At 52.5% G+C, this 23,493-nt stretch overlaps 1 protein-coding gene across 11 annotated transcripts in view; it reads left to right on the forward strand.

Moving 5' to 3' along the window:
- NCAM1 (neural cell adhesion molecule 1) overlaps window positions 1-23,493 on the forward strand; it is a 285,836-nt gene that overhangs the window by 251,573 nt on the left and 10,770 nt on the right. For 2 of the 11 annotated variants that reach the window (XM_038754573.1, XM_038754572.1), the window contains exons 16-20: window positions 2,374-2,424; window positions 3,704-3,742; window positions 7,971-7,973; window positions 15,365-15,489; window positions 16,709-16,889. In XM_038754573.1, coding sequence (XP_038610501.1) covers window positions 2,374-2,424; window positions 3,704-3,742; window positions 7,971-7,973; window positions 15,365-15,489; window positions 16,709-16,889 — 399 coding nt within the window. Of the gene's footprint in view, window positions 1-2,373; window positions 2,425-3,703; window positions 3,743-7,970; window positions 7,974-15,364; window positions 15,490-16,708; window positions 16,890-19,577; window positions 21,022-23,493 lie in introns of those variants that run through there. The other 9 variants (XM_038754580.1, XM_038754582.1, XM_038754575.1 and 6 more) reach the window with 7 other exon arrangements.

A 23,493-nucleotide genomic window follows, 5' to 3' on the forward strand; every position in this document is an offset into this window, starting at 1 on the left:
ACCCTCGCCCCTACACACACACCCACCTCCAGTAACTGCAGGAATGTCTTTGAAAAATCTGACCAGTCTGTGTTCAGGGGAAGCAGTAACCCAGTGTTGAACTCTGAAAGGCTGGTGAAAAGGCAAGGCATTTCAACTCCTGGTGTTCCATCTGTGGGGGATGAAAAATAGGGTGACAGCCAAAGCACTCTGAATCTGCTTTGAAAAATGCTGGGGTCAGCTGTCCAAGCCAGGCTGCGGAAATTCAATGGCCCTCGGCTGCCAGGTCATTAATGGAATGACGAAGCAGGTGCCCTTAACGATATCTCAGAAGGATGAGTTCTGGACCATAATAAGCCAACTACCTTCAGCTAGTAAGAGCTGCAGGACTCACCATCTCACAGCTTTTGTGCAGCCCACCCTCTCAGCAGGAGGTGGACAACAGACAACAGGACCAGCAGAGTCAGAAGGAGCCACCCGAACATTTTTGGGGATCAAATCCCCCAAACCAGACATGGGCCTGCTCTGGCTAAAGAGGTTCTTGCCTACCCATCTATCTTTGCTGCTGGGACCACCCAGTTAGATTGGAGAGGAGCGCTTCTATTTTCACAGAAGACTATGGATCTGGCTGTCTGGCCCTGATCCCGGCAGCAGCCCCCCGGGAGGCTGAGAATCTATGAGTTAGGCCCAGTGCGTTTTGCATGACCACATCACTGCCAGAAGCCCTGGCTCCCTGTGCCTCGTTTCTAATCTCTCCTTGCTCTGGTGGTGCCCTCCCCTGACAGCCTTGGTCTGAACACAAGCTGCTTTCAGACATTTGGGCCATGATGTCTTTGTCAAGCCTCCACTAAAGGTCCTGTAATCTAAGGTTCCCCATTTCCACCGCCTTTAGGCCACCTGTGTCTGTTGCTCTGGGCCTGAGGAAGCTGCCCTCTGGGAACAAAGGACTCCATTACTTCTTGGATTTGCTGAGGTCAGGGGACTGGGGGAAGGGGCGAAGACCTGAAGTGGGCTTCCAAGATGTCACCAAAATTTTGCCCCTTGATTGAGTCCCAACCTTTGGGGCTTTCCCGGCTTCAGCGGTGCCTCTGAATTTGCCACAGTGGCAGGCTCTCTCCTGAGCGGGACCCCGATGCCAAGAGCATGGTGGGCTCACTGGTATCGGGTGTCTGCCCAAACCTTGCCTGTTTGACGTGAAGGCAGTGGGCCTGGAACTACCCCAGGCTCAGGAGCGGCATGGCCATCTTGGGCTGGTGTCTGGTGGAGGGACACTCGGGCTGTGGGGCCACCTGGAAATCCTGAGCCACTTGTCCTAGTCAAGGTTGTGAGCGGCCTCCGCATTGGTGTCTAGTCTCCCCCTGCCCTCCGCAGAAAGCTTGTTTGTGGGTGTCAGGAGGCATGGCACTGGGATTGGCCAGCTAAAAGTTCATTTGAGTGGAAATCTTTTCCACCATAGAATGTTAATGGTGATGGTGATGAGGAGGATGGCGTTTATTAAGCACTTACCATGTGCTAAGTGCTGGGGTAGATAGTGTTAGGCATCAGACCACTGTGTCTGTTGGGCCTTTAGCAGAGGGTCTGACTGGGGTGAGGAGAGGGTCGAGAGGCATGGTAATAATTACAGTAATGATTGTGATATTAAAGGGCTTAATATATGTCGTGTTGTGCTGAGTGCTGGGGTAGATACAGTATAATCTGATTAGACTCATCCCTGTCCCACATGGGACACCCAGTCTGAAGGGGTCCCAGAACTGGTATTTAATCCCCATTTTACAGATGAGAAACCTGAAGCTCTGTTACATTACATGACTCCCCCCAGGTCACACAGCAGATAAGTGGTAGAGCACGATTAGAACCCAGGTCTCCTGATTCCCAGGCCTGGGCTGTCTCACTAGGCCACACTCTAGAAGGAACAGCCCAAGACCGTTTGAATATTGATGGTGCAGCTCAGACTGGAACAAACTGAATGCAGAGGCAGCGGTGGTCTATGGAAGATTGAAAACAAGAGGGAAAGCTTGAAAGGGGGAGAGGAAGAACAGCATAGGGAAGAGGGATAGAAAACCCTCACCTCCTCTGCAGGCCAGGAGTTGAATCCAAAGTTGTACCTTCACAGGAATCCCAGATGGTACCAGAGACAGTTGGGCTTTTGGCTCCATTGTGTGTCTCGTGGGGCTGCCCCCTCTCCCTTGGCAGTCAGCTTGGGCGGAGAGGCAGGTTTTGGTTCTGACTGATTTGCGCTCCCTCGCCTCCCTGGGCTGGGCTCTCCCAGCACTCCCTGCTGTCCCACCATCTCAGATCAAGGGGTCTCTGCCAGCAGGCCGGTGCTGGCGCCTCTCTCTGCCCCAAGGTTACGGGCACTGGTGCCCACTTTCACCTTCATTTCTCTCTCTCTAGCGACTCCTGTGCCCCCCTCCTCCTCCACTGCCCTGCTGCCCGCTGCAGTCAGTGAGTATCCTCTGCAGGGCATCCATCTGTGCCTGTACTGTGTTCCCCAGCTGAACTGCAGGTTTCCTAGGGATCCCCTGGTATGTGGTGGGGGTTGGTGGGGAGAATACTCTTGCCAAACCAGGCTGGGTGCCACGAAGCAGGCTTTCATGCACCCTCCTACCACTTCCAGTCTGAATTGCCCTGGAGTCTAATGGTGCCAGGGTGGCCCCCAGTGTCCTTGCAGTCACACGAGTCATTCGGGGCAAGCAATGTAGTGTGATGTCATAAGCCCCATTTTGTGCCAGTCCGGCGGAGGCCACCCAAAACTAGGGCATGTTCCTTGGGTGAATCTCAAGACCCTCCCACCCCACTTTAGAGCTTTTACGTTGCCCTTTCAGTTCTCCATGAACATGGTGCTGCTTCTGAGCCATGGAATTAGTTGTCAAGAGCTGAGGTGGAGGGTGGTTGAGTGTTTAGAGAAAGAATCCAGGGCACAGAGAGAGCCGGTGCCATATCCCTACCAGACTGGGGGCAGACCAACCGGAAACCAGGCTCTATGTTCTAAAATTGGACTGCCACCCTAACGAGTGCCTAGGTTGCCGGACCTGGGGCAGGAGAGGCAGCAAAGCCTGGTACCTGAGGGGAGCAGAGCGACCCCTTGGTATGATAATTTAGGGCTGGCCCTTCTGCCTCCATCCATCTCGGCTTCTACTGTCAAATTCCATGGCTCAGAAGTGGTTCCCATGTTCACCCAGAACTGTGAGGGGCATGTAAAGGCTCTAAAATGGGGTGGGAGGGCCTCTGGGCTCACTCCAGGGATGTGTCCTAGGTTTGGGTGGACTCAGCCAGACTGGCACAAAATCACACTATAAGTTGTGTGCCCAGAGTCACTCACGTGATGCCAAGGCTCTGGAGCAAGTGGCTGGCGTGGGGCCAGGGCGGTGGGGGGAGATACAGGCCTAGGACTCAAAACTGGGGATCTGCATACCACCAAGTCTGGAATCTAAGGTCCTTGGACCTCAGTTTCCCCTGCCTGTACAACAGGAGAACTGATGGTTGTTGCTGGTCTGATCCTTTGGCCCAGCTTCCAGTTCCTCATATTTCCACCTGCGGTATCTCTTCCCATCAGCTCTCAGGCCCCAGTCACTCCCCTAAGGTGGCAGCTGCCATTCAGTAGGTTTCCCCTGAACTTCCGCCATCTTCTCCTCCTTGTGCAGCTCTGTCCTTAAAGAATATCATTCATCTTTGCGCTTTGCTTCACCTTTACATGTCCTATCTATCCTTCGTGTTCCCATAGCAACTTGGCCACCCGCATCTCCAGCCACCGAGCCAGCTAGTAAGTACAGAGAGGGGCTGCTCCGGGTCTGGTCCCGGGGGGCCCACTCAGTGTGGGTCAAGGGTCTGATTCAAGGGGCTGTGGGCCCCCCTCCCCAGGGGGAACGATCGTTAGGCCTCAGAGTGTGAGTGCATGAGAGCTCCCAGCCCAGCATGGAATCCGGAGCAGGAGGCCTCCTCCCTGCTCAGGGAGGACTTCCCCCACCTCCCCTGCCAAGTCATGTTGACCCCATACAGCGGCAGTCTGCTTATGGCCCACCCCCATGGCCGGGTGTAGGGAGCATCTCCGCTTCAGAACCCGACTGTGGACAGGAGGGTAGAGGCAGAGAGAGATAGACAAGGTACCAGAGCCGCACCTCTTCCCCCCACCCAGGTCCAGAGCAGCTGCCAATTTAGCTGAACCACAGGGCCCGAGCCCGGCACCCTGGGCCACCCGGCTGCTTGGCAGTAGTGGCCAGAGGGCCTGGGGTCCAGCTGTTTGCAGGAAACCCCCCCCCACCCCATCCTATTCCAGCATGCATCTGGTCCCCAGGCCAAGCTGGCAGAGAACAGCACAGTTGTCACGGTGGACATTATTTGTCTCTCCCAAACCTGCGGAAGAGCATGGGGGCATGGTATCCTGGGAAGCCACTTGAAGCCACAGAGGACTTTATAAAAGACAGGAATCCCCTTCTCCCTCCCAATCCTCCTCTGTCCTCTTAGTTTTCTCCCTTTGTTGTTGACACTGCAACCCTAGTACCCAGCAACACTGCAGTGAAACAAGACTCCCCCTCTCCACCACCTACAAAACACCCCCCACGCCTCGCCGCCCCCATCCGCCCAGCATGTGTGTGTTGCAGGAGCCGATGTTGCCGAGGGAATGAGCTTGCTTTGGTTCCTCTTCCTATTTCCTGCCCCCACATATCTGAGCAGGAAAACCAAACAGGGCAATGGTTTTGTGAGTTGCCAAGATTGGTTCCTTTGCTCTCTCGGGACTGAGCTCTGCCATCTTCTTTGCCTAAAGCTATCAATCCTGGGGCTTTGGAAAGGGAAAGAGTGGGGTAAAGGGGTGTGGTTTTTTGGTTTGTTCTGTGTGCTTTGCAATTTCATTCTGGCCTTGGCTTTCTGTACGTTGATAAGGAGTGCAGCTAACAGAAACTAACTTGCCCTCTTGCCTCCAGAAATGAGAATTTTGCTTCTCTCCTCTCCCCCTCAGCTTAAGAGGGTTGTGTGTGTGCCAGGAGAGAAAAACGCTCTTTGGCGTGACAGGCACGGCTTTGTTTGAGCTGTCTTATTTTTAAGATGTTAAATTACATTGTGTTCATTAAGCATTTTCCTTGTAGAAGTCAAATCCTGATCCTGGACCCCAGGTTTCTTAAGCACTTAACAAATACCATCATTATTATTATTGTGGGCAGGAACATGTCTGTTTGTTGTTCTGTTGGACAACAAAGCGCTTAGTATGGTGCTTTGCACACAGGAAGCGCTCAATAAATATGAATGAACGATTGTGGGAACTGAGGCCCAGGGGTGAAGTGATTTGCCCAGGGTCACCCAGCAGACAAGTGGCAGAGCTGGGATGAGAACCCAGGGCCTTCTGACTCCCAAGCCCAGGCCCTAGCCACTAGGCCACACTGCTTCCCCTATCGATGAAATGGCCTCTCCTGAGATTGTGTGAAGGGGGAGAGGCATGAACCTGGGTGGGGGAGAGGGGAGGGCAGAGAGGGGAAGCCCCCTGAGGGTGGGGCACACATCCTCTGCCTCTGCTGAACTCTCCCAAGAGCCTAATTCTGGGTTCTAATCCCGGATCTGCTACTTGTCTGCTGTGTGACCTTGGGCAAATCACCTCTCTTCTCTGGGCTTCAGTGACCTCATCTGGAAAATGGGGATGAAGCTGGATGTAGGACAACCTGAAGGGGAGGGGGGCTACTTACCCCCACTTTCAGCCCAGCCCCAACATCCCCTCCTGTCTTCCTCCTCCTCATCAATCATATTTATTGAGTGTTAACTGCGTTCAGAGCACTGTACTAAGCGCTTGGGACTGTAAGCTCCTTATGGGCAGGGAATGTGCTTATTCTGTTGTATTGTACTCACGCTGCACACAGTAAGCACTCAATAAATACCACTGATTGCGAAGGCACAATGAAGCAGCGTGGCTCAGTGGAAAGGGCCTGGGCTTGGGAGTCAGACGTCGTGGGTTTTTATCCCGGCTCTGCCACTTGTAAGCTGGGTGACTTTGGGCAGGTCCCTCACTTCTCTGGGCCTCAGTGACCTCATCTGGAAAATGGGGATTAAGACTATGAGCCCCATGTGGGCCAACCTGATCACCTTGTATCTTCCCCAGCACTTAGAACAGTGCTTCGCACATAGTAAGCCCTTAACAAATGCCATCATTAATTAATTAATTAATTTTGAAGGCACAAGTCAGGCTTTGGGGAAACTCTTCTGTTGAAAAATAAGACATCCTCACCCCCGCCCATGGAAAGTAGCATGGCATAATAGAAAGACCACAGGCTTGGGCGTCAGAGGACTTGGGTTCTAGTTCCAGCTTCCTTCCACATACCTGCTCTGTGACCAAGGGCCAGTCATTTCACTTCTCTGGGCCTCACCTGCAAAATGGATATTCAATACCTGTTCTAACTCCTGCTTAGACTGTGAACCCCATGTGGGACCTGATTGTCTTGTACCTACCGCAGCGCTTAGTACAGTGCACTTAACAAATGTCGCAATTATGATAAAGTGTCACCCACCATTCTGGAACAGAGAAATGCTCTAGGGAGAAGCCAGCAGGTGCTCAAGGAGCTCCTTTTCCATCATTTTTGCCTGCAACAATTTGAGGCCCCAGCACCCATCCAAAGGTGAACAAGAGCATCTGCTTAGCTTGTCAGCCTTAGGCCTGAAGTCCCCAAAGAAAAGGAGTCTAGGTGTTCCAAGAGGTCAGTGACCGGGGAAAGACTGCACCACTTGTTAAGCGTCTGACAGGCTTCGGACTGGGGAGGAGTCGAGTGTCCAAGACAAAGCCAGGAAAGATTTCTTGATTTGATCTATGATGCCGTCTCCATCTCGGGTACTCGTGGCTTCTGTGGGATAGGGCCAGTTTGCTTCCCTCCCTCTTGCACTTGGGTCAAGAAGCAGGCCCTATCTGTCTTCCCCTCCTCCCCCCGACCCGCACCCCCCCGAGGGCAGGAGGGAGCCTGCAGTGGTTACGTTGTGACTATCAGAACCCTTGTCCTTCATGTTGGAGCATCAGCTCTGGTGGACACGCAGAGAGGCTCTGGGTTTGCAGGGCACTGGTGGGTCTTGAGGTTTGCCTGCCAATGGAGGGCAGAGGTACAGCCATCTCCAGCCATCCCTGGCACCATCTGTTCCTTAGGGCTTGACGCTGGCAGGTGGGGGAAAGGGGAGACAAGGAAGTGGGGAGGGCTTTGCTCTGGCCTTGGTTTGAGGCTTTCTTCTCTAGTATGGGCACCGAGTTGCCACCACAGAGTCCAGGCGCGGTGGTCTTCCCTCACCCAACCAAGCCGGGGTCAGGGCACTTGCCGGGAGCCATCTGGTCTCTGGGACCCAGGCAGCCACTTGGGACTTGCCTTCCAGGAGACGTCAAGCGGTGACCCCAGGTTCTCGAGAACCCCAATCGCCCACAGGACAACGACGGCGCTGCTTTTGATTTCCTTTTTCTCATTTTCATCAACTAAGGGATTCATTTCAGGGGCTGACGGTCTTATCTTTTGGAGCCTTTTCCTTGCTGCAGGCTGGCTGGCTGTGTGATCCAGATTTCCCCAAGGAATGGGTTGCTTCTTAATAATGCCTTCCCTTTTCTCTTTTCCTCCAAGAGTCTCAGGGAAATGCATTCAGGCATCCACTCTGCAAGGCAACATCGTTTCAAGGAAATCTTACTTATTCCTCTGACGTGAGATTAATAAGTAGAGTTGCAGCCGAACCTAACGCTTCTCCTTGGTGTTACCTAAATGCTTTCTGTGGTTTAATAGTCTTCTATTTCCAGGCAATTTTTCCGTCTTCCCCAATGTGTCCTATATATGCTGCTAATTTTATTTTATTTCAGTTTTATTTACTCTGTGATTGTGTGGTTTGATTTTTCCCTGCCCATTGTTTACATCCGTTTTTAAATTTTTTGTATTTTCCATGTGACCTCCTCCACTTTCCTTTCAACCAATCATGTGCGTGCGTATCATGTGACTTTGTCATGTGGCTTGCATGGTGCTGCTGATGGCGTCCACGCTGGTGAACAGAAGGTAAAACTTTTTGTTCTGATTGGTGGAATAAACTTGGGCCCCAAACCCAGCAATTAGGGCTCCCTAAATTGTCCCTTTCCCCTTCTCTAAGATTTTCTAAATGAAGGCATATGAGAGATTTTGTTTTTTTCCCCAGGCCTCTCTTTGCAGGCAGACCTCAGCAGCCTCACTGCTTTGGTAAATTAGTTGATACCACATTGCTTTCCAGTATTTGTTTCAATAAATGGGAATCCGTGGACTTTTTTTTTCCTCTGCAGTGCTGATGGAGTCTCCGACCAGAAAGACAGATGTATCTCAGTCCCTTTAACTCCCAGAATCTCGTGCGATTTGAACCATATTTGGTTCCATGAAACGTTCTCTCCATGATGGCTCTACCTTAGCCATTCATTTTAATTTTTTTATGGTATTTGTTAAGCGGTTACTATGTGCCAGGCACTGTTCCATGTGCTGGGATAAATACAAAGTAGTCAGGTTGGACACTACTCATGTCCCACATGGGGCTTACAGTCTTAATCCCCGTTTTACGATGAGGTAACTGAGATCCAGAGAAGGAAGTGGCTTTCCCAAGGTCACACAGCAGACAAGTGGCAGATCCAGGGCTAAAACCTTGGTCCTTCTGATTCCTACACCCATGCTCTATCCACCAGGCCATGCTGCTATGGTGTGTTGGTTTTATTTTTCTTTTTTTTTTTTCTCTTTTTAAATCCCGGATGCTTTAGAGCTGAAATATATGTCCTTGTTATTCATTATAATTTAGTTTCCTCTTGTGAAGAGGAAAGCCTCCCGCACTTGTTCCTGGAGAAAAGCGTAGCATCCTCACAAAAAACGGAGCTGATAGGAAACCATTGGTGCCATGATGATATCGGAGCACTGTTCTTGAGATTGAAGCTACTTGCGACCCACCCCTCCCCACACACACACTCCAAAAAGCCCCCCCAAAACTTTTTCCTATGAGGAGAAGGACTCTCAGATCTAGTTGTCCCTAGGCAGTGTCCAAAGATGGTGATCTGGGTATTTGGGGGACAGAGGATTTGACCATTACAAATAGAGAAGTAAAACTGCAGCCCAATTAACACAGGGAAGACATCAAACCTGGGAGCTCATGGGAGGCCACCCCGGGATTCCTGGGACCTCATTCAATGACAGTAGCCCACTGGAAGCCCTCCAGCTTCCTCGGGATATGCAGCCCTGCCTATCAAAGGGCATGTTTCTCCTGCCTCTTTTGGGATGGCAAAATTGTTTGGGCTGGGAATCAAAACTTGGGAAGCATGTGGGCTGAGTTTGTGGCAAAAACCCAAAACTAACACCAATAACCTCCCAGCGTAGTCGCGGGCATGCAAGCTGACCCCACGGGCACCCTTCTGCCTTTTCCTCTCCTCCCCCTGCCTCCGCCCCCAACTCTGAGAGCCAATGGGGTAATGGCAGCGAGGAAAGAAGATGGTGACGCCCTGTCTCGCATGTCCTTTGTTCCTGTTTTGTTTTGTAGTCCCCTGTGCGTGTGAAGCCTTCTCTTCTTTCCCTCCCTCCCTCCTTCTCTCTCTCTGTCTGTCTCCCTCTCTCTCTGTCTCTCTCTCTCTCTCTCTCCTCCTGCACTCTCACCTTGGAGAGGTTGTAGTTAGTGTTTTTTGTTCCCATTTACACCGAGGCATTGGGACCGTGGCTTGTTTAAGAGATCTCCTCATAATAACAATAATTGTGGTATTTGTTGAGTGCTTACTATGGGCCAGGCACTGGTCAAAGCCCTGGGGTAGATATAAGCAGATCGAACAGTTTCTTTTGTTGTTTGTTTCATGGTATTTGTTAAGTGCTTACTATGGGCCAGGCACAATATTAAGCATTGAGGAAGATTGATTGATTGATTGTTTATGATATTTGTTAAGCACTTTTTACGTGTCAAGCACAGTCCTAAGCACTAGGGAAGATACAAGTTAAGTTGGACAGGGTCCCTGTCCCACATGGGGCTCACAATCTAAGTAGGTGTGAGAACCAGTATCTCCAACGTACAGTTGAGGAAATTGAGGCCCAGAGGAGATACAAGATAATAAGTTTGGACAGATTCCTTGTCCAACTTGGGGCTCACAGTCTTAATCCCCGTTTTACAGATGAAGTAATTGAGGCACCGAGAAATAAAGTGGTTTGTCCAAGGTTCACAAATCAGGGAGGCAGCAAAACTGGGACTAGAATCCAGGTCCTCAGACTCCCAGTCCTGCACTGTTTCCATTAGGCCATGCCACTTCTGACATCAAGCTCTCTCCTCTTCCACACGGTGTGTTCATAAAATCTGGTGACATTCTGAGCTGCCTTCCCACACAATAACGGCAGGGTAAATCCGCGGCCCCTTAAAAGGAAACTGAGGGTCTTGTTTGGTACTGGTGCCATGTTCCCTGAGAGGCAGACAAGTCAGGGAGGGTGCCACCTCCAGCATGGGGGCTGTGAGATGGATTGTCGTTCACTTGAAAGGTTCTAACAGGAGTCAATCTCTCTCCCTCCTTCTCCACCCTGCTCCGGTGTAATTGCTGGGTGGGGTCTGGATGAAAAATGTGGGGCCTTTCCCTGAAGCAGGGTATGTCTCGATCTTAGTTCCTTGTGAGAAGAGATCATATCTACCAACTCCATTATATTGTACTCTCCCAAGTGTTTAGTACAGTGCTCTGCACACAGTAAATGTTTAATGAATACTATTGATTGATTGATTGATCAATGCCATCACTACAGACTCAGGCAGATGCTGTTCACAGCCTTCCCCAGTTTGGCAATCAATCACTCAGTCAACCAAAGGTATTTACTGAGAGCTTGGTCTGTGCAGAGCAGTGTACTAAGCACTTGGGAAAATACAATACGATAAAATTGGTGGACGATATCTGCCCACAAGAATACCTATTTTCCCTCGTACTTATAGTCTTCAGGGGAGGCAGACTTGGGCATTCAGTGCTTAGTACAGTGCCTTGAACATAGTAAGAGCTTAACAAATACCATAATTATTATTAAGAAAGGAGCATTGGTTTCAGGCAGAAAAAGGTGCTCCTCTTTTCAAATCAGGCAGTCAATCAATGTTATTTATTGAGCTCTTACTATGTGCAGAGCACTGTACTAAGTGCTTGGGATCAACCGGTTGTATTTATTGAGTGCTTACTGGGTGCAAAGCACTGTACTAAGCACTGAGGAGAGTATCCTATAACAGAGTGAATGGATATGTACCCCGCCCACAATGAGCTTGCAGTCTAGAGTATTCCAAAGAGAGATCCATTTCTGGGATTAGAACTCAGGCCCTCTGACTCCTGGGCCCGTGCCCTTCACTCTAAGCCACGCTGCTTCACCCATTTCCATGAACCGCTGGAGGGGCCAGCCAGCCCCTCCCCTCCCGCACGCCTGTGTGTAAATGGGGCTGCTCCTGGCCCGTATGTAACAAGCCCTCATGTTCCTCTTACTGCTTGTCCAGCGGGCTGCACGTCGGAGCATGCAACTGTCTAACCACCCCCCCAACCTTAATTATCTCTTCTCTTCAGCTACTGACCCCAACTCCCAGTAGGAAATGCTGATGTGGGGACTAAACTCCTAAATCCCAGCATCTTCCTCCTTAGACTGAAAGATCACTAACTGGTTTTCATTTTTTCCAGCCGGATCGATGCCTGAACTCCTCACCAGGATTCGGGCTCTCTTCACTTTGGTTTCTAGGTGTTCTAGTTCTTGCTGGGTTGGAGATGAGGGGGGTGGCGCCTGAGGAGGGTTGGAGGGGACAGGGAGGATGACAACTTCAGACTATATCCTGGGGGCTCCTGCTGCTCCTGCCCTCTTTCCGCTACTGATTGTCACTCTGGCCAGCTGGCCTGGCTCTGGGCCACTGCCAGAGTTTTTCATGGGCTCATGATGGCTATTTCTGTCCTGTCTTCCCCAGCATGGGGCCGCCCCCATGACCCCAGCTCTCGCCTTCGTGGTTGTATTTTCTCTTTAGGAAGAAAACAAAGATCGTTCATTTTTGAGTGCTTCATGGTGCCCAGAAGAACAGACTGGTCTCGTGCCAGTTCTGTGTGGTCAGGGCCGATTGGCTGCCCACCTGCTCTGAGGCTGGCATCCACTCGAAACCCATCTTGCCTGAGAAATAGGGGCCGGCAGGAGCTGGGGGTTGCCAAGTCTCCCCAGGGAGCCAGCCAGTAACAACCCCCACCCTCACAATGGCCTGGAGGGCTCAGCCTCCCCAGTTCTGACCGTGTCACAACCTCCGGGCCCATAGGGCCTCCAGCTGAGGCATCGCCCACATCCACCATTCCCAGAGCACTGGGCTGGAAAATTGAGAGGAGACTCCCTGCCCTCAAGGAGCTCACAGTCGTATAGGTCATAGGACCGGCCGGGTTGGGAGAAGGAAGGGAGGAGACTTTGGGGGCTGAGCAGAGTGAGCCTAGAGCAGAGGTGCCATTTTGGGTGCGGGGGTGGAAAGAGGGCAGAAATTTTAGAGGGGGGTGAGAATTCATTCATTCTCTCAATCATATTTATTGAGCCCTTACTGTGTGCAGAGCACTGTACTAAGTGCTTGGGAGAGTACAATTCAATATACGGGCACATTCCCTGCCCACAATTGTGTTGCCCAACAGCCAACCTTAGCACTTAGGCATGCATCCCATTTATTAGGATGGGGCAGGTTTCAGTGAGCTAACACCGTAATTAGCATTACTGCTGCTAAAAGCAGCCCTGACACACTCTGGTCTGAGCAGCTGCCTGGGGACGGGAGTGGTCTAAGTTATTTCTTGGGATCGAGGGGCCAGTCAAACAGGTCGGAAAGGGAAAAGGGCTGACCTGAATGCCTGGAACTGCATTTCCCTTTGTCTCAGACTTTCATGTTCAGGGTCTGACCATTCCCTGCCTCATTGTCTTCTGCTGGCTCGTATCAGATGGGCCCTAGACCAGGCAAAGCTCCATTGGAAATGGATGATAGGGTGGAGTTTATCAGTCAGTGGTGTTTATTGAGCGCTTACTATATGCAGAGCACTGCACTAAGCACTCAAGTGGTGAGCACACCTCACTTCCCAATCAGTCATATTTATTGAGTGCTTACTATGTGCAGAGCACTGTACTAAACACTTGGGAGAGTACGCTATAGCAGATACGTTCCCTGCCCACAATGAGCTTACAGTCTAGAGGACAAGCTTACAGCCCAGTGTTAACACTAATCATTGAGGTATATGTTAAGTGCTCAGTAGATGCCAAACACTACTAAGTGCCAGGGGAAGCCCAAGGTAATTAGGTCAGATGGGTGGAGCACCCAATCTAAGTGGGAATGGAGAACTGATATTTAATCCCAATTTAACAGAGGAGGAATTGAGGTCCAGAGGAGTGAAGTGTCTGACCCGAGGTCACACAGCAAAGCTGGGATGCCACTGTGGTTCCACAGAGCTACAAGGAAGCCAGGACCCCAACGCGCCGAGCAGACATGAATCTGCTCCTGCACAGGGCAGGAGTCCCTCTGGCTTCCTTCCCAGGTCCAGGGTGAATCACTGGAACTCATTTTCCCCACCTACTGAACACGAACAGAGCAAGCAACTGTCATGCCTGGTCGAGTGTGGGGACTTCCGGAAGGGATCCCGACTTGGATGGAGGAGGATCCCCTCCCTCCCCTCAGAGGCGAGGAGCTGTTGAGGATAAACTGCAGGCCGATTGCAGGTGGGGAGGAGAGGAAATGACAAGAAGTGCTGCAAAACATTTTTGAACCTAGCTCCCTATCCTGTCCCACGGCAGGCCCTATAGGATGGAGGTTTGGAGGACCGGGCAAGACCTGAGCATCTCCTGGCATTTGTCTTCAGGTGCTGAGCTCCTCCGTAATCTCAAGGGGGTCTTCTTGGGCCTAGGAGTTCTTAAATCCTGTAAGTCAGTCAGTTAATCATATTTATTGAGCGCTTACTTTGGGCAGAGCACTATAACAATATAACAGACACATTCTCTGCCCATATCGAGTCTACAGGGGGAGAAAGACATTAATATAAATAAATAAAATTACAGTTATGGACATAAGTGGTGGTGCTTGGAGCAGGGATGAATAAAGAGAGCAAGTCAAGGTAATTCAGAAGGGAGTGGGAGAAAAGGAAAGGAGGACTTAGGGAAGGCCTCTTGGAGAAGATGAGCCTTCAGTAAGGCTTTGAAGGAGGGAAGAGTCATTGTCAGATATGAAGAGGGAGGACACTCCAGGCCAGAGTGCTTCATTCCAGGTTCCTTTAAGGAAATTAGTATAATGACCACACTTTGTCTCATGGGAGAATTCTCCCCTTTGTCAGTTCGTGCTCCCCTTCAGGGTCAGCCCTGGGCATCCTGTAAGAGGGGTCTGCCCATCTAGCTCCAAGCCGGCTTGGGCTGGGGTCAGCTCTGAGGAGGGTTCTAGGAGGTCCCAGACCTAGAAGAGAATCCATTCTCCCATCCTGGGCATAGAGCACAGATGTCACATTGGTGCTGTTTCTGGGAAATGAGAGATGGCTGCTATGGGAAAGAAATACTCTCTGGCACTCTTCCATGGCATGTTTCTGGGATCCCACCTGACACGCCGTGGCTTCATATGTATTCTAGTAAGATGGACACAGTGCTGCCCAGGAAGAGTCCCTGGAGGTTGGCCCACGGCTCCCACACCAGTCAATCAACCCCTGGACGCGGCTTGAATTACCAGCGTTCAGGCCGGGCTGGTAACAGCAAATGAAGATTCATATTGATTTTTCCAGGGTAGACAAGTGGAAGACAAATGGATTTTTCTCGCTTTATACAAAGAAAAAGGCCTGAATGGCTGCCTGAAGAAAGGGAGGCCATGGCACGCCACTCTTCCGATCGGGCCAGGATAGAGGGGCGTGCTGGCAAAGGGGCAGAGGCAAAGACTGGCAAATGGGAAGTGAATCATGTTCGTTTTCCAAAACGAAGACAAGATGTCTATATGGTGGATGGAGTTGGGCGGTAGGAGAGGGGTGGTCACTAAAGGTGACCAACTAGGATTTAGTGATCCCACGGGTACAAGCCTGGTTTATTGGAAGCCCTTCAGACCCTTCCGTCTATCTGTCCCATTTCTTAGAGTGGGCCCAGCAACCTGACAGTGTGATCATCATCCTGGAGGGTGCCTCCCAACGAAGAGGAAGGACCAGGTGGGACTAAAAGGGCCTCTTGGAGGCAGCTGCTGGTGGGCCAGCAAGCCACCATGTGGTGTTTTCAAATCTGTCTCTCTTGGGGGCCGGTCTGAGCTGTGGACACGCCGGGTTAGGCTATCCGGGGGTGTGGCCGTCTAACAATGGGCCCGATTGATTGAAGGTTGGATCTCCCCCAACCCCGCCCTAACACCCTCCTCCACCAGGGCCCCAGCCCCCTTCAGCTGGGCCTGACAGTTGTTTCCCAGAGGAAATTACATGTGGATTCCACTGTCCCGGCAGGAGAACCCAGCGCCCCCAAACTGGAGGGGCAGATGGGCGAGGATGGGAACTCCATCAAAGTGAATGTGATCAAGCAGGATGACGGCGGCTCCCCGATTAGACACTACCTGATTAAGTACCGCGCGGTGAGTACCGTCCTGCCAGCGGCCCCAGGCCGGGCCCACAGTACTGGACTTTGCCCCCACCCCTCCAGAGGGAGATGTGGCCTAGATACCAGGGGCCAGATGGTGACTGTGGGATGGGAGATGATTAAACAATAATATGTCATTGGCAACTGTTGGTTAGTCAATCAACAGTATTACTGAGCACCTACTTTGTACAGAGCACTGTATTAAATTTTTGAGAGAGGACAGTGGAGCAGAGTCTCCCTTCCATTTGGGCTTGGGGGTCTGGTGGGCCCCCTCTGGCTGCCTGATGACCAAGAGCTTATGGGAATGGCCTTTGGCCAGGTTCCCAGCCTCGGCGGGCAGAAGAAAAGCTCTGGAGGTGTGGGAGAGCTCCCAGGACCGCCCCATCTCTGCGGACAGAAGTTTGGTTTCTAGGGATCTGCCATCTCCTCCCAGAAGGGGTGCCAGCATCCACGTGGGACTCTGCCAGCCAGCCTGGAAGCTAGTTGAGGGGTTCTTCAGCTCCGGGGTGTTGCACTCGGGGTTCATTCCTGGGCACAGTGCGGGAGGGGCAGATTGGAAGCCTTGCCTCCCCTCACTGTTGGAGCCAGTGCCCCAGGTGGGGCAGCCAATTGGAAGATCCCAGCCCTCTCCCCTTCTTTAGCCATTTGAGTCAGTTAGGTTACAAGAGGACCCCCACTTCTTGCCTCCCATCTCAAAGCTTCATATGCATCCATATTAAGACTCTTGCTCTCTCTGTCTCCATCTTTGTCTCTGTCTCTTTCTGAATGTCTCCCAATCTGTCTCTCTGTTTCTGTTTCTCCCTCTGTCTCCCTCTCTTGTGTCTGTCTTTGTCCCTGTGTCTCTGCCTCCCTCTCTGTGTCTTTGTCTCTCTCGCCTCCTTCTCATTCCCTGTCTCCCTCTTTCTTGTGTCTATCTCTGTTCTCTCTCCCTCTTTTTCTTTCTTTGTCCCCATCTCTGTCTCTGCCTCTCTCTCTCTCGCTCCATGTCTCTTGTGTCTGCCTCTGTCTGTCTCTCTTTTTCTGTCATTGTCCCTGTCTGCCTTCCTCTCCCTGTCTCCCTCTCTCGTGTCTCTCTCCCTCTCTTTCTTTGTCCCTGTCTCTGCCTCCCTCTCTCTTGTGTCTGCCTCTGCCTCTCTCCTCCTGTCTTTCTTTGTCCCTGTCTCTGTTTGTCACTGTCCTCATCCATCATCTCCCGCCGTGCCCGTCTCCCCCAGAAGCACGCCTCGGAGTGGAAGCCTGAGATCAAGCTCCCGTCGGGCAGTGACCACATCACACTCAAGGCCCTGGACTGGAACGCAGAGTACGAGGTCGTGGTGGTGGCCGAGAACCAGCAGGGCAAATCCAAGGCCGCCCACTATGCATTCAGGACAACGGCCCAGCCCACGGCCATCCCAGGTACGCCAGCAGCCGCTTCCTTTCGCCGTCCCTGCTCTGGATTAACGCCGCGGTGCTGCATCCCCTAACGTGCCTGACCGGACCTTGACAGCGTGCTCGCTTTTAGCCATTCTCATAATCGGTTGCTCATGCAGCGCTTAGTTTTGCCTTGTCTAACCCACCACGGGGTCGGGGGGCTGGAGAGGTGGAGGGGTGTAAGGTTCCCCCACAGACCAGCGGTTCCCCCCAACCCCGAGCCGGGTTTTCCCTCCACCTCCCGTTCGAACTGGGGCCTTCCAGGAGGGGAGGCCGGAGCACCTGGGACGCCAACAGGGTGAGAGAAGGCTCCCCCCTCGATCTGGAATAGGGGTCAGGGCCTGCCCTGGTGGCCCAGCTCCACATGGAGAGCCCTGGCTTGGACATGCCAGTGCCTGGGGGTGGCCAGGGACCAGGGGCTGGCCTGGCTGGTGGGACTCCCGGTTGGCCCCATGAGGAGAGGCAGGAAGAGCTGTGAACTGTGTGTGCGTGCACGCTCCCCCGCGCGCGCGCGTGTGTGTGTGTGTGTGTGTGTGTGTGTGTGAGAGTGTGTGTGTGAGTTTGGGCAGAGTTCCTGCTGGGAGCCATTCAGAAGCCCCTTGAAGTGCTATATGGGGAGGAGTGAGAAGAGCCTTACATCCCACTTGACACCCTGTCCAGGAGAAGTGGAGTGGCAGGATTCTCCCTGAGCCCTTCCGCCTGCCCCTCCTTCCTCCACCAACTGTCCTCTGCTACTTGGTGGGCAAATTCAGCTGCCCGGTGGCTGGTCCTGGCGTGCCTTGGCTGGTTACGGCCTCTTCCTTCCTCAGGACTTGCCAACCCAGTCCCCAGAGCCACCGGGCAGGTGGTTCTGTGGGAGCCCTGACCTCCTAACACCCCAGGCAAGGGCCTGCTGACCTGGCCTCCCTTGGGTACAGCCCGTTGGCTAGGGCCTCCCCAAGCGAGCTGTCGAATTACGGGGGGCAGGACTGTGGGGCCAGCCTCCAGCAGAGGAAGGGACCCTGGAGTTCGGAGGGAGGAGAGAAGAGGGTAGGGGCTGACCTCTTGTGGTTTCTGAAGGAGTCAGGGACCTCCGTGGGCAGTCAGCTCCCGGGCTGCTGCCCCCGCTCCCCCGCCCAGTTCCGGTGCTGTGGCTCTATCAGGAAGGCCAAATGATAAGCTGTCGCAGAGGAGCTTCCTGGCCCATCTAGATGTCGAAGAATGGAGCCGGGGAAGGGAGCTGCAGGAGCAAGGTCTGAGAGCAGAGGGAGGCTTGCTACAGGGAAGGGGAGAGAAGTACCTCATTCCGGCCAGAAGGCACTCTGTTCTGACCCGTGCCACCCCTCAGCTCTTGTCAGTCGGTCAAACATATTTGTGATTATTATTATTATTATTTTATTATTATTATGGCATTTGCTAAGCGCTTACTACGTGCCAAGTACTTTTCTAAGCACTGGGGTAGATAGATGTTAATCAGGTTGGACACAGTCCCTGTCCCACGTGGGGCTCACACTCTTAATCACCATTTTACAGATAAGGTAACTGAGGCCCAGTGAAGTGACTTCCCAAGGTCACACAGCAGACATGTGGCTGAGCCAGGATTCAAAACCAGATCATTCTGATTCCCAAGCCTGGCTCTATCCATGAATCCATGGTGCTCCACACCACTATTTTTTGAGGGCTTACTGTGTGCAGAGCACTGTACTAAGCTCTTGGGAGAGTACAATGTAACAGACACATTCCATGCCCATAACGAGCTACAGTCTTGAGGGGGAGACAGACGTTAATAGACATAAATAAATTATTCGTTCATTCACTGATATTTATTGAGCACTTGCTGTGTGCAGAGCACTGTACTCCATCCTTGGGAGAATACAGTACAACAATACACAGACATATTACCTGCCCACAATGAGCATACAGTCTAGAGAGGGGGAGACAGATGTTAATATAAATAAATGAGTTACAGATATGTACTTAAGGGCTGTGGAGCTGGGAGAGGGGATGAATAATGGGAGCAAGCCAGGGTGATGCAGAAGGAGGGGAAAGGGGGACTTAATCAGGGAAGGACTCTTGAGGGAGATGTGCCTTCAGTAAGGCTTTGAAGCGGGCGGAGAGTAATTGTCCGGTGAAAGGGTCATAAAAAAGGGATAAAAATGGGGTCTTCTCGAGGACCAGCAGGTCTTGAGCCTTTCCCCCGTCCCTCCACCCCTCAGCCTTCTGTTCCACCCTCATTCTAATTTCATTTGCTTGCTAACCCCTGGTCCCCCCAAAGTTAACCCCTGCCCCACCCCCGCTCCACCCCTGCCCTGCTGCTTCTGGCCTCGCTGAGCTTCTGAACTGGCCTCCGGTGGTTGGAACTGCACTGAATTCTTTTTCTAACCTTTGTCATCTTAACCAGTTGAGTTGAATAAACCTTTATCTCTTATGTTTTCTATATTGGACCTAATTTTTTTTTCCTCTATCTATTTTTTTCTCTGTTTCTGTCTCTTTCCCTTTCTCTCCTTCCTCTTTCTCCTCATCCTCCTTCTCCTCCCCGCCTTTCCCTCCTACCATGTTTGTTGTCACCCGGGTCCGTCCCCCTCCCCCCTCCCCCCACCCTGGCATTTATGGGACTTCCCCGCTGGCACACACCAACATTCATTTCTCAAACAACCACGCCCGCTCTGGGGACCCATTGTCCCTCTCTCACAGCGACTTTAGGCGGCTCCTCCCCATCTTACACAGTTGCCTCATTGCTTCTCTCTGCAGCCACTCTCCTTCTGCTGTGTTAGAAACTCGAACCAAATCTCCAATTTGCTTAGAAGCGTCATTGCTTCCCAGGCCTGAGATTGGATAGGGCCCCACCCCCCACCCTGTGAAAGACCACTTCAGTGAGACTCCCCATCCCCTCCCCCTCCAGCCCCTACCTCCCTTCTCCCCTGCACCCCAAGACACAAACACACCCCACCATTCTGTTTGGAAGCTGGAGGTTTGGGGAGGAGGAAGAAGGCTTACCCAGGTGTCTTGTCATTAACAGAGCTGTCTTTGTGCCACTTATTAATGAATCTGCCCTTTTTAAATGGATGTGAAGGAAAAGCTCTCATTGGCTCTTTTTTAATCATCAGAAAGTGCAATATGTATTTAGGTTCGGTCTCTAGAGACACATCTACCCATCTGCCCCCGATCTCGTCGTCAGCCATCCCCTCCAATTCAGGCGGCAAAGGGAGACTCCTAGGCCCTCTCTAGGACTCGGGCCACCACTCTGCAGAGCCGCCAGCCTGGGTTGATGGCCCTCGTTTCAGAGAGGCCCATTGAGAGAGCCGCCCCATGCTCCTGCAGGCCCCTACTGGCCTGGAGAAGGATCAATGCCATGGCTGCTCCCAAACCCCGGGCATTGGAGGGAATTTGATTTTTTTTTCTCCCAGCAGACCAGGCTTTGGAGGCTTCTTGGGAAGGTTGGCTGATTTTGGGGCTGAGGCTAGTGGTCCTGTTTGAGGACTCAGCTATAAAGTGGGGGTGGTGGGCAGGGAGGATGTCCCGGGCTGCTCCATTGGGTCCCAAGTTAGTGGGGATCTGCGTCACCTCGGTGGTTAAAGGGGCAGACGTGCTGTTATCAGGGTGTGATTCAGCCTGCTGAGGGGCAGGACCCCAGGCATCAGGCTGAGAGCACCTTCCCAGCATGTGTGTGGGCACATGAGTCCGCTGGGGGAGAGGCAGGAGAGGGATAAAGCATATCGGACAGAGGACAGGGCCCAGAGAGGAAGTCCCGTTTGGCACCTCCAGCCCTCACTTCCTGTCAGTGAGATCGTCCTCCTCTCTTCTCCTCTACCCCCCATCTCGGGCCAGAGCCCTGCCTGAGCCACAGGTCTGAGCTGCCCCGTGTGAGACTGAGTTTCTGGGTTCAGAGGCGCAGACGTCTCTCCTGGCAGGTGGCTGGGCAGGGCAAGCCCCAGGGACACACCTAGATCCAGTACCCGAGGCAGGGAGCCGAGGGGAGAGGGGGTAACTTAGCTGGAGAGCGGTCACCTCCCCCAAACCTCCCACATCCTGTTCCGGGAGGAGGTTAGATGCCCAACCCAGTCTGGAGAAGGAACTCGCCCCTGGCCCTCAGGGTCCAGGCTAAAGTATGGCCTAAAGGGATGGATATGGGGCGGGGCAGGGGGGTGGGAGCAGGGGGCACCTTAGCTGGCTAGTGAGTCTGTCTCATGCCAATTGATGGATTGGCAGGGGAAAGCAGAGCAGTGGCCTCCTAACTCCCAGGTACCTTTCTGGAACTCCTGGATGCTACCTGTGGTCTCCTCAGCTCATACCCAGGCCAGACCCTCCACCCATACGTGGCTTGTCAACAGCTGGGGTTCCAATAACAGCCACCGTCTCTGCCCGCACAGCCCCTTGACAGGAAGGTGACTTCTTGGCAGGCAAGTCTAGCCCTCTTGCCCGCTCTCCCCAGCACCCCGAGGGCCAGTCGGCCAATCCGTTGTTGCCTCCTGGAGCACATTGATGGGTGTCCCCAGCCCTGTAACCATCTCACCCATTCCATCCTCCCACTCCTCCCTCCCTGTCAGGGCACCCCCAACAGGCCAGTGGCCCTCAGGGGACCCAGCGGGTGGGCAGTGTCACCCCCCTCCTTCCACCGACCAGGGCCCTGCCCTACTTGGTGGCACAGCCTGTTCTCTACAGACCGGCAGGGTCCTCATGCTCACTCCCAACGCGTTTATACAGCAGGTTTGGATCGTGTTTTTTCTACTAACGAGAATGCTCTTGTTGACGTGTAGATTCTCAGCGAGGCCTTTATACAGTTCACACTGTTGCATTATTAAAGGAAATAATGATTCATGTCAACTGCCTGGCGTGGTTGGGTTTATTTTCCAGTGGAGTGTCTAGGCAAGTGTCGACTGCTTGGGGCTTGCCTGTCGGTGCCAGGGATTCACAGTTCTGTCCCTGGCGGAAATCTGATGGGGCCAGTTCTGTCCACAGCGGGGGTTTCTAATAATAAGAATAATGATGGTATTTGTTAAGTGCTTACTAGGTGTCAAGCACTGTTCTGAGAGCTGGGGTAGATACAGGATCATCAGGTTGGACACAGTCCCTGTCCCACATGGGGCTCATAGTCTTAATCTTCATTTTACAAATAAGGGAACTGAGGCACAGTTTCCCTGACTCCCTCTCCTTTATGTGTCATCTGTGCACTTGTAGCTGTACCCTTTGGACATTTGATATTTACCCCACCCTCAGCCCCACAGCGCTTGTGTACATATTCATAACTTTTGTATATTCTTGTTTGTCTCCCCCTCTAAACTGTAAACTAATTGTGAGCAGAGGATATTTCTATCAATTCTGTTGTACTCTCCCAAGTGCTTAGTACAGTGCTCCGCACACAGGAAGCTTTCAATAAATACCACTGATTGTATTTCTCCCCTGATGTGGAGGACTGCCCCCGAGTCCAGGCAAGTGGGGAGGAAGATTCCCAGAAGCCTGTTCTGTTGCAGGCAATGGGATAGTCCCATGCCCAGAAGTGCACACGCTGCTGCCCAGTCTCTCTCTCTCTCTCTCTCTCTCCCCCTCTCTCCCCTCTCTCTCCCCTCTCTCTCCTCTCTCTCTCTCCTCTCTCTCTGCTCTCTCTCTCTCCTCTCTCTCTCTCTCTCTCTCTCCCTCCCTCCCTCTCTCTCTCCCTCTCTCCCCTCTCTCTCCTCTCTCTCTCCCCTCTCTCTCTCTCTCTCTCTCTCTCTCTCTCACCCTCCCTCCCTCCCTCTCTCTCTCCCTCTCTCCCCCCACCCCCATACCCCCCAACTGCAGAGTGTGGTCGCTGGGTCCGGCCCCCAAAGGGAAAGCCCTGCCGGTGTTATGGCCAGACCAGGAAAGACTAGGCCTAACAGTTAGCTGGGGTCCCTGTTGGATTCCTGGCACTCCGTCTTCTGTCCTCATCCTGAATGACCCCGTCCCCCTTTGCCTCCATGATGTTTTGCGGGGGTGGGCAGGGGGCTCTTTTCTGCTGAAAGGCTGTGGTTTCCTGGAGCTGGTTTCCATTCTCAAAAGAGGCCACCCAGCCTCCAGTTAGAACATCGCCGGACCTCAAAAGGGCCAAATCCTTTCTCTGATCTTGGTCTCTTCCCATTGCATTTGGGCCCTTGTGCTCTTCTTTGGGAGACCCTGTTTCCACCACTGTGTCCCAGTTGTCTGAGTAGGGGGGTGCGGGCAGGGGAGACCCTTGTGAGCTGTTTATCTCCTCTGGGGATAGATGGTGCACAGTGGGCTCCTGTGAAAGCTAATAATAATTATAATAATTGTGATCATTTGTTTAGCTCTTGTTCCGCACCAAGCCCTTTACTAAAGTCTGGGGTAGGTACAAGATAATCAGGTCAGATACAGTCCCCGTCCCTGTGGGGCTCGCAATTTAAATTGTGAAAAGCACAGAAGAGAAGCAGCGTGGCTTAGTGGAAAGAGCACGGGCTTGGGAGTCAGAGGTCGTGAGTTCTAATCCCGGCTCTACCACTAGTCAGCTGTGTGACTTTCGGCAAGTCACTTAACTTCTCTGTGCCTCAGTTACCTCATCTGTAAATTGGGGATTAAGACTTTGAGCCGCTCGTGGGACAGCCTGATTATCTAATCTCTACCCTAGTACTTAGAA

The sequence above is a fragment of the Tachyglossus aculeatus genome, chromosome 11, assembly GCF_015852505.1.
Source record: "Tachyglossus aculeatus isolate mTacAcu1 chromosome 11, mTacAcu1.pri, whole genome shotgun sequence".
NCBI lineage: Eukaryota > Metazoa > Chordata > Mammalia > Monotremata > Tachyglossidae > Tachyglossus > Tachyglossus aculeatus.